Source organism: Triticum urartu, chromosome 6A (genome assembly GCF_056163025.1).
Source record: "Triticum urartu cultivar PI428250 chromosome 6A, HENAU_Tu73, whole genome shotgun sequence".
Lineage (NCBI taxonomy): Eukaryota > Viridiplantae > Streptophyta > Magnoliopsida > Poales > Poaceae > Triticum > Triticum urartu.
In genome coordinates this window covers 76,160,889-76,171,511 of record NC_141878.1, presented here as the reverse complement: position 1 = coordinate 76,171,511, position 10,623 = coordinate 76,160,889, and the positions used below count along the sequence as shown (strand labels likewise).

At 51.4% G+C, this 10,623-nt stretch overlaps 1 protein-coding gene across 1 annotated transcript; it reads left to right on the top strand.

The window, feature by feature from the left end:
• The first annotated feature begins 9,204 nt into the window (after positions 1–9,204).
• LOC147964043 (uncharacterized) lies at positions 9,205–9,960 on the top strand. Its single transcript, XM_087529805.1, has 2 exons — positions 9,205–9,222; positions 9,316–9,960. The coding sequence occupies exons 1-2, from the start codon at positions 9,205–9,207 to the stop codon at positions 9,958–9,960; spliced, it is 663 nt and encodes a 220-aa protein (XP_087385931.1).
• The last annotated feature ends 663 nt before the right edge of the window (positions 9,961–10,623 follow it).

Below are 10,623 nucleotides of genomic sequence, written 5' to 3'. Positions count from 1 at the left end.
GTACGACGTCGGTCGCAGCGTGACATTTGTGCTATGCTTTTTTAGGGCAAAGCAAAGCTTTACAACTTAACGGTGCACGAGCAAGTCACCCGAAACACAAACAGCCTCTGCGGGTGGTACAATATGTATGATGTGGGAATTACGTGTTGTATTCCTCAGGTGCAAACACACATATATATGATGTACACGAGTAGGCCACGACCTCAACTATACAAGGCAACTAGAAGGTGGGCCCAATACACAAATATGCACAACACATACTCAACACCCCCCCCCCCCCCCCCCGTAGTCGAAGCGGCACCGCGGCTGACGCAAAGACTGGACCAGAACTCCTCAAATGACGCCGTAGGCAAGCCCTTGGTCATGATATCTGCAAATTCTTGGGAAGTAGGGACATGTAAAACATGAATATGGCCAAGGGCCACCTGTTCCCGAACAAAATGAATATCCAACTCAATATGCTTGGTCCGTTGATAATGCACCGGGTTAGCAGAGAGGTAGACCGCCGAGATGTTGTCACAGTAGACCACCGTGGCACGATCAATAGGGCAAGAGAGCTCCTGAAGCAGCTGGCGAAGCCACGAACACTCGGCGACGGCGTTGGCCACTGCACGATACTCAGCCTCAGCACTGGAACGAGAGACCGTAGGCTGCCGCTTGGACGACCACGAGATGAGTGAGGGTCCAAGGTAGACACAATAGCCGAAGGTGGAGCGACGAGTGTCAAGGAAGCCCGCGCAGTCTACATCGGAGTAGGCGGTGAGGGCGGTGTCGGCGGAGGCGTGAAGCGTGACCCCAAGATCCATAGTGCCACAGACATAGCAGAGAATCCGCTTGACAGCAGCCAAGTGAACGTCACGAGGAGCGTGCATATGAAGACACACCTGCTGCACGGCATACTGGATCTCCGGTCAAGTCAGAGTGAGGTACTGAAGAGCACCAACAATAGACCGATAGAAGCAGCATCTGAAGCAGGAGAACCATCCGTGGCAGAAAGCTTGGCCTTCGTATCAACAGGCGTAGCAGCGGGCTTGCAGTTAAGCATGCCAGCGCGCTCCAGGAGCTCATGAGCGTACTTCCATTGATGAAGGAAGAAGCCATCCGGACGGCGCACCACCTCGACACCGAGAAAGTAGTGCAAAGGACCCAAGTCCTTGATGGCGAACTCAACACGAAGACGAGCCATGAGCTGACTGAGGAGACCAGCCGTACATGCCGTTAGGATGATGTCGTCGACATAGAGCAGCAAGTAGGCCGTGTCAGAGCCCTGATGATAGACGGAGAGTGAGGCGTCCGAGCGGGTGGAGCGGAACCCAAGCTGGTGGAGAAACGCCGCGATGCGCTGGTACCAAGCGCGCAGAGCCTGCTTGAGTCCGTACAAGGACCGCGAAAGCAGGCACACGTGGTCGGGAAGCGCCGGGTCAACAAACCCGGTGGGCTGCTGGCAGAAGACCTGCTCCTCGAGGTGACCATGGAGGAAGGCGTTGGAGACGTCCATCTGGTGCACCGGCCAAGTACGGGAGACCGCAAGGTGGAGAACCATGCGTATCGTGTCGGGCTTGACGACCGGAGCGAAGGTGTCGGTGAAGTCGATGCCAGCACGCTGTCAAAAGCCACGAACGACCCAGCGCGCTTTGTAGTGATCAAGGATACCATCGGGACGGAGCTTGTGTTTGAAGACCCACTTCCCGGTAATCACGTTGGTGTGCCGGGGACGGGGAACAAGCTGCCATGTCCGGTTGCACAACAGGGCGTCAAACTCCTCTTGCATCGCAGCCATCCAGAGCAGGTCACGAAGAGCGGCTCGAACGGAGGACGGCAACGGCGACGGCTCAGAGGTGGACGCCGCATGGACGTAGTCATCCGAGGCGTAGCGCGAGCTCGGGCGAAAAATACGTGTACGGGCGCGGGTGACCGGACTGGCCACAGGCGCCGGGAGGGCCGTGGGCACCGAGAGGGCCGGGGGCGCCACGGAGGCCGTGGGCCTCGGGGGCGCCGCGGGGGCCGTGGGCGTCGGGGGCGCCGCGGGGGCCACGGGCGCCAACGTTGGGGGTGCCGGGGGCGCCAGCGCCGCGGCCGTAGGAGGCGCTGCATGCGGGGGGCGCGCCTCAAAGCTAGGGGGCGGGCCAAGAGAGGCGCACGAGCGCCCTGGGAGAGGCGTCGAGGAGCCCGCATCATCAGTGGCGGGAGGAACAGCCGGGGGTACCTGGTGAAACGGAAACACATGCTCATCAAAGTAAACGTGCCGGGAAGTGAACACACGGTGGGAGACAGGATCGTAGCACCGATATCCCTTGGAGTTGGAGGGGTAGCCGATGAATATGCAAGCGACAGATCGAGGTGCAAGCTTGTGAGAAGCAGTGTCGGCAGTGCTGGGATAGCAAAGGCACCCAAAAATACGCAAGTCGTCATAAGACGGGGGCGTACCAAAGAGAAGATGGTGAGGTGCATAGTTCCACTGTGGGCGGCAGGGTCTAATGTTAAGAAGAAGTGATGCAGTGGCGAGTGCGTCCGGCCAGAAATGAGGCGGCACGTTGGCATGAAACAGGAGTGTGCGAACGCAGTCATTCAGAGTGCGAAGGACGCGTTCGGCTTGACCGTTCTGCTGTGAAGTGTACGGGCATGTGAGGTGGAAAACTGTGCCGTGATGCGACAAAAAGGTGCGGAAAGCGAGGTTGTCGAACTCTTTTCCATTGTCCGTCTGAAGCGCAAGGATGGAAAGCCCAAACTGCGTGCGCACATAGGAGTAAAAGGCCGTCAAGGTAGAGAGTGCATCCGACTTCCTATGCAAAGGAAAAGTCCACACATAATGAGAATAGTCATCAAGAATGACCAGATAATATAAATAGCCCGAGTTACTGGGAACCGGAGAAGTCCACACATCGCTATGAATCAACTGAAAAGGAAAAGAAGCAATGGTGGTGGAATTAGTAAACGGCAGGCGAACATGTTTGCTGACTTGACAGGCATGACAAGTGTGATCCTCGATCTTATTGCAACTGAAACTGAAACTCCTAAGAATATGACGGAGTGTGACGGGGTTGGGATGACCCAAGCGAGCGTGCCTGAGATCGACGCTAGCGGAGAGAGCAACCGGTGTGGTGGTGATGGATGAAGGCGAGTGCACCGGATAGAGCTCGCCGGGGCTGTCACATCGGTGAAGTACCATCCTGGTTCGAGCATCTTTGACACAAAAACCAAGCTCGTCAAATTCAACGGTAACAGGATTTTCACGAGTGAAACAACGAACGGAAATGAGATTCTTAATAAGATGAGGTGACACAAGTATGTTAGACAAAGATAATGGAGTAGAAGTAGAAGGAAAAGAAGTGTGCCCAACATGTGTGATAGAAAGTGTGGAACCGTCGCCGACAATGATGCGACGGTCGATGGAGACAGGAGTGAAGGAGGCAAGGTTACCAGGATGAGCAAACATGTGAGCGATAGCACCGGTGTCCATGTACCAATCACCACCTCCAGTATAGTTGTTCAGCATAGGAGCAGTATGCCCGGTGAGGAGCACCGGGTACCAGGGTGCCGGCGGCAGGGCCGGCGAGGGGGACGGAGACGCCATGGGGAAGCCGTAGTCGCCGCTCAACGGCGGCGGTGGGTACGCTCCATACAGCCCCGGCTGCAACTGCGGTGCCGTGTAGGCCGGATGGCCTGCCGGAAAAACCTGCGGGCCCACTGACAGATGCTGTAGGTGCTGGGCGCCGTCTGACTGCTGCCCAGTGGGCGAGTGCTGACTCGCTGACGACCCCCACCAGTACCCGGGAGACTCGTACGCGAGCGGTGACCCGTACGTGGATGCGGGCGGAGTCCCGTATGCCCCGTACGTAGTATACCCGTACATGGGAACGAGCGTGTCGTAGGTGGCGGCCGCCCCGTATGGTGGCGGGCCTGCGTCGTAGGGCGTCGGTGGCGGGGCGGCAGAGACGGCGGCGGACGGGCCTGGTGACGTCATTGCTGGTCCGACGACGGCGATCGGCGCGGTTGGGCGGCAGCAGCAGGAGGCTTCGGTTGGAGGCAGTAGCGACGCGCGGCTGGTGGGCGGCTCGAGGGAGCCGCGGGCGCTGACGGGCTCGGATGAACAGGTGCAGCGGCGGCTAGCGTGCAATGCGGTCTCGGCGTGAGGCCAATGGGATGCGTATGGACTACAGGATGCAAGCACGAAACTGTAACCTTGCTACTGGACGCATGCAAGCACGCGAGTGCAGACTATAGCATGCAACCATGCATCAACAAAGCCATGCATGGGCGATCGGGACAGCGATGGCTAGCGTGCAGCGTTAGCAAAGCGAGGAAAGCGCGGGCGGGTGAGCGGCTAGGCAGCGCGCGCAGGGAGAGGAGGAGCGGCGGCCGGCGCGGGAGACGCGCTAGCGGCGGCGGCGGCGGTGCGGAGGAGGCGCACGCGGCGGCGAAAGGCTAGGGTTAGAACCCGGAAACTGATACCATGTATGATGTGGGAGTTACGTGTTGTATTCCTCAGATGCAAACACACGTATATATGATATACATAAGTAGGCCACGACCTCAACTATACAAGGCAACTAGACGGTGGGCTCAATACACAAATATGCACAACACATATACTCAACACAATAGAGTTCCAACTGGTGCTGTCATTCGGTAAACATAAACGACCAAATTTAGCTAGTTCATGCGCTACAGTATTAGCACTGTGTCGACAGACGCTAATAGAGTGTTGGGAGAACCGCATTTTCAGCTGGAATTTAGTGTCTTCGATGATGGCCGCATAAAGAGACGAATCCACCTTGGTACAGTCGAGTGCTTCAGATAGGAGTTTCGAAACATTTACAATCATGATGCAAGATGGTGTATATCCCGTTGCAATGCATGGCATATGTCGTGGAATTGTCACGGCAGATGTCCTCTTGCAAGGACTTAGTCGTGGAGCCATTGCAACTAGGAAGCTTAAAGGGGTTAATTGGGACAAAGGACATGAGAGGTTTATACTAGTTCAGCCCCTTACGGTGAAGGAAGGCCTACGTCTAGTTGGGTTGGAATTGCTTGAGGTTTCGATGACCAGGGAGCGAGATACGCTATGCCTGGCTCTCGATCAGCTGTTTTCTGCCCTAAGCCGCCGGCGGGTCGTCCCCTTATATACACGGGTTGACGCCCTGCGGCCTACAGAGTCCCGGCCGGCTCATAGACAGTCTCCGGCTCGGTGACTAGTTAATTCTACCTTATGATACAAGTCATGCCATCATGGCGGTTTACCACTGTGGGCCTTAAGTCGCCGGTGGGCTTTAGACCCTTTATTGAACCGCCATCTTCATGCTTGATCTTGGGCTTCTTCTGATGAGTCCTTATTTGCGTAACCCGGCCCCTCCTGGGCGGCTTACACAAATAGTTATATCCCCAACATTAGGCCCCAGATTGATTTGAACCGGTTCATGTCAATCTTTAAAATACCTTAAGAAACAAGCCTTCAGTCTTCTTGTCTGCGCAAAGGTTTTAACCCGCCATGACGTCATCTTCTGGATCCGCGTTAACCCGTCGTGACATCATCTTCAATTAAATTCATATTTTACTCCATCATATCTTCCAACGGATCTTTGCCTTTATTGACCATTCCGAAAAACGAGGCGTCGGGGTCGCTGGATAATGATGTTCGATCCTCTCGTTTCTCGCGCCGTCTCAGTCGGCCCTTCCTTATAAATAGGTGCGACCTAGGTCTTTCCCATTCTCCTTCCTCGGTCGTCTTCCTCCTCGCACTGTTTCTCTGCCGCTCGAGCTCTGCCGCCGCCGCCGCAGATTTCCTCGTCTTCTCCAACTCAGGCCGCTGCATCAACCTGACTTGACCAGAGAAACGCGACGGAACCCTGCAACACCTCTGCATCCGTAATTCATTTTCCTTCCCTGCTTTTAGATCTGCATTGCGGCCTCCCGAGTTCGTCGGTGTTCATCGCCGCCCATTGCAAACCCTTGATAGTTTTCCTCTTCAGTGCTCCTTTTTGATCTTTAGACAATTAGAACTACTGCGGTGGCTGTTCCGCACCCATCTCGAATAGAAATAGATCTCATTTCCCTTGTTTAAAGGCCTCTTTCGAGTGTATGAACTTCTCTGTACTGGTTTTAGGTCTAGAAATTTTTCTTTTCAGAATGATCGTTTGATCCAAAATAATAGCTGCAACTTGTGAAACCTGTTTGTTCCATACTTAGCCAAAAAACGGCATCTGTCGACTCTGTTTCAGCCATAGTAGTTCATGTGACCGGTTTAAGATAATACTGACTGTCAGCACTGCCTGCTTTTGGAGACTTAAGACAATTTTCATCATCTTTAATACTTGCAGCTATTTAAACATTATCACACAACCACCTGTATGTCATTAGGCCCCTACTTAAGCCGCCATCTCAGACAACCCAATAATACTTATTCTCCGGGTTATAATAAACCGGAAAATTTCCTTTATCTTGTTGTAGGCTTCAATTTACTCAATGGCACCCAAAGCTGTTAAACCTCCGATTACCTGCAACTGGGTCACATCCATTGTTACGGAGACCAAACTGTCAGAGTTTGTGAAGTCCGGCCATCTGCCCAAGAAGGACGTCATGTCTTATCGTGCTCCTGACCCATCTGAAGAGAAACCTCAACCCAAGGAATGGGAGGTGATCATTTTTACCGATCACATGAGCCGGGGATTTGCTCCTCCCGTTTCAAAATTCTTTAGAGACGTTTTGCACTTCTTTGACTTAAGACCTCAAGACATCGGGCCCAACTCCGTGTCAAATATCTGCAACTTTCAAGTTTTCTGTGAGGTTTACCTTGGAGAAGAACCCAGCCTACTCTTGTTCAGGGAATTGTTCTATTTGAACCAGCAGAATGAACGGGCCAACGGGCCCAGTCTGGAGCTTGGTGGCATATCAATTCAAAGGCGGAGAGACTGCCTGTTCCCTTATGCTGAATTGCCGAGTCATCCAAAGGACTGGAACCAGACATGGTTCTACTGCCAAGATACTTCGCCGGCTGGCAAAAATCCACTGCCCGGCTTCCGCGCATTGTGCCTTGAACCTACTCACCCGCTGCCGGATAAGTTGACAGCTATTGAACGCCTGCCACTCACCCCCAAAATCAAGAGGATTAAAGCTCTTCTAGGGAACGGCTTAGATGGCATTGACTTGGTCCGAGTCTGGATTGCTTGAAGAATAATTCCGTTAAGCCGCCGCCCCGGCTTAATGTGTAATTATTCAGGCGAGAAGAATGACCCTCAACGTCATAACCCTGACGACTTACCAGATGACGTAGTGGAAGCTACAACTCAGTCCTTGTTGAAAGAGGGCACAGTGAATAGTAATGCCTTCGGCTTACTACCTTTTTGCCAGAAGAACCCGGCCCCTGCAGTAAGTTTCCAGCCATCGGGTTATATTTTATCATGTTAGGTTGTATTCTTACGCACAACCAGCTATAACCTTTTACAGGCAAATGATAGCTTCTGGAACACGCAATATGATCATGAGGCGGCCAAGAAAGCCAGGGCGGCCAAGAGAGCTGAAAAGAAAACCACCAAGCCCACCACCTCAAGGAAAAGGAAGCCAAGCGCCTCTGAGCTGTTTCAGCTTGATGATACTGATGATAATGAGGAAGAGGTAACCTTTGAAATTCCCTTGCTCCTTTATTTCTACCTTACTGATGCTAACCTTCTTTCAGGAAGACACGGGCAACAGCCAACCCGTCGAGGAAGAGGTAATTGTAATCTCCTCCGACTCCGAGCTTCAGCCGCGTCAGAAAATTCGAAGAGTAACCTGGAAAGTAAGATTTTCACATCCTTTGGCTTACCAAGATCCTGACTTTCTTTTGAAGCGACAGAATTATGAGAGCCGGAGGCAGACCCGGACCAGCAAAGACGCGGAACTCTCCTCCGGCTTACCTGATGTGTCCAGGAAACGCCAGACTGAGGTTATCTCCGATTTACACCTTCTTTTTCCTTTGGCAGGCTTCATTTGTTAGCCTCTCAATTATTCCGACTCCAACTATCAGGATATTTCACCTTCCTCCGGTCAGTCTATGCAGTCCAACATGCCAGCCTTCAAAACTGCTCCCGGGTAATATAAACTTGTTGTACCTTATGCTTTATTTTACTCATATTTGCTGTATTTAACTTGCCTACCTTTTTCACAGTGTGCAAGTAAAGCCCAGCAAAAGGGCAAAAAAGAATAAGCCGCCCCAAGAGCCGGTTGTGACTGAACTAGAGTTGGGCACAGCTACTCCTGATGCCTCTGCTCACGAGCCGCCGCCACAACCGTCTCATGATGTTCCTATATCTTCCTCTGACCCGCCTACTGAACAAACCCTCAACGATTATGGTAACCCGGAGGCTCCTAGCCCCGCCAAGGCAAACGATCAGGAAGTTGAAATTCTCAAGACTCAGTTTGTTGAGCCGGCACAGCCGTCTGCACTTGCCAAGTGTTCTAAAAAGGAATTGGTGGAACGCCGGAAGGCCAAGCTGGATGTCGCTGACTATACTCATTTGAGTATTGGAGAGATTGTCTCCGGCTATATCAATCAAGTACAAAGCAGCCGTGACCTGGAAATTGACATGGTGAAGCAGATACAGCAAAAATCTGAGGTATGACTTATGCTAGCTTACTTTCAATCACCCTTACTGTACCAGCCCCCAAGTCTATTGCTTATGAATAAATATGCTGTAGACTTAGAAAAATTGTTAGAGCTACTTACCCGGCTTAAAGAAAAAATAATTGAACCGGATGTAACACAATCCTTTAACTTGCGATATACATTAGCCCCCAAGTGCCAAAAATCTTTGCTTGCAAGGTATTTGGGACTTAATATTCAGGACCGGCTTAATAATTTAGAAAGCTTCGGTATATATTAGCCCCCAAGTGTCAAGTATCTTTGCTTGCAAAGTGCTTGGGACTTAATAGTACTTACCGTAACTTTTACTACTATCTGGTGCAATGCAGGCCACCATAAGTAAATTTGAATCGGAGATTGCTGATTTGAAGAATTGCCTGGCAACCCAGGAAAGTGAAATTGAAAAGGCCAACTCCAAATTTGAATTCAGCGTCTCTGAACAAGAGAAGTTGAAGCAAAATTTTCAATCAGAGAAGAAAACTTGGGCTGATGAAAAGGCCGCACTGGTGACCCGGGCCGAGACAGCAGAGGCATCGCTTGCGGAAGCAACGGCCGAACTGTCCGACTTAAAGCGCCGGATATCTCGAATGGTTTCAGCAATCTTCGATGAGTGACTTATCCAAACCTTAAACACTGCAAAACTCCTTGAATGACCATTTCAGTTGTCTCCTCTGACTCACTTTACGTTTAATAACGCAGGCCCCAGGAGCACAAATCTTAAGCAGAACATGGTGATCAAGCTGAAGGCGGTTTATACTCTGGTGGAACAACTCTACACCGGGTCACAACGTGCTCTGGCCGTTGTGGCTTTATCAAACGATGTTCCTTATCTCCTGCAAGATGTGCTGAAGCAGCTTGCTATGCTACCTCAGCGAATCCAAGAGTTAAGACGAGCATCTGCAAGAGCTGGAGTTATCGCCGCATTGAGCCGGGCCAAGGCGTGGCTTCCAGAACTAGACCCCGCTGACATTGCTCTTGGGTATCCAAGTTTAAAGGAACATGGCACCGTGTTTAATGATAAGGATTTCACCGCCTGTGTGAAGGATATACGTCCGGTGGCTACTCTTATTGGGAACGATACTGACCTCACCAAGTGTCAGCCGGGTTATGACAAGGAGAACCGGAGAATCCCCATGCCGCATTACGACGATGTCAGCTTGATCCCTCCAACCCGTAAGCACACCTTTGCTCCTGAAGTCGACCCAACCGGTTTAATAGATGATGAAGCTGAGTTTGAAGCCTTGAGTGGCATTGACTGGGCCTCATCATCCTTCCAGGACAAAGCAGCCGGTGGAGAGACGGAGAAGGATAACCCGGGGGCTTCAAGTCAACCCCAAGAGTAGCTTGTCAGGCACCACCTGCTTATGTCATCGTAGAAAACAATGCATCATTCAGACTCGGGGAGTCTTATAACAAAGTAAAAGATACCTTGAGTTTTGCTATGCCTTTGCGCATGCTTATGGCCCTTAATACTTGCATAAGCCGCCGCCATTATTCTCTTTGTAGTTTGTATGAATCTGTTATGTCCTTTGCAAAAATACCTTGCATTGCCCTGTAGTGCTCACAGTTGTTTTTTCCGGCTTATATAAACCAACCCCTGAGGGTAAACTTAACTCCTGAAAATTGGCACATATAAGTTCACCGGGTTCTTAACAACCTGATGTAACTAACATTAATTCTAGAAGATTATAATGTATTCCATTGTATCTTCAAGAGGGTCACAAGATACCTAATGTTGGCACTTGTAAAATATGATGAAAAAAATTCAAGGTTTCTTATTCGAATACGATCAGTGACCCATTCCAAAGGGGTTGAGCTAAGATTCGGATACGATCTATTAGCCCCCAGTGGCTATGGCGATGCCAATCAAGTGGGTATCGACAGCTATGTTCTCTTTGGTTCGAATACGACCTATGTTTGAACAGGAAGCCCCCAAGTGACCATAAGAGTTGTTTAATGACGCTGATTCGAATACGATCCACATCAGACCCAAAAGGAGTTAAGCT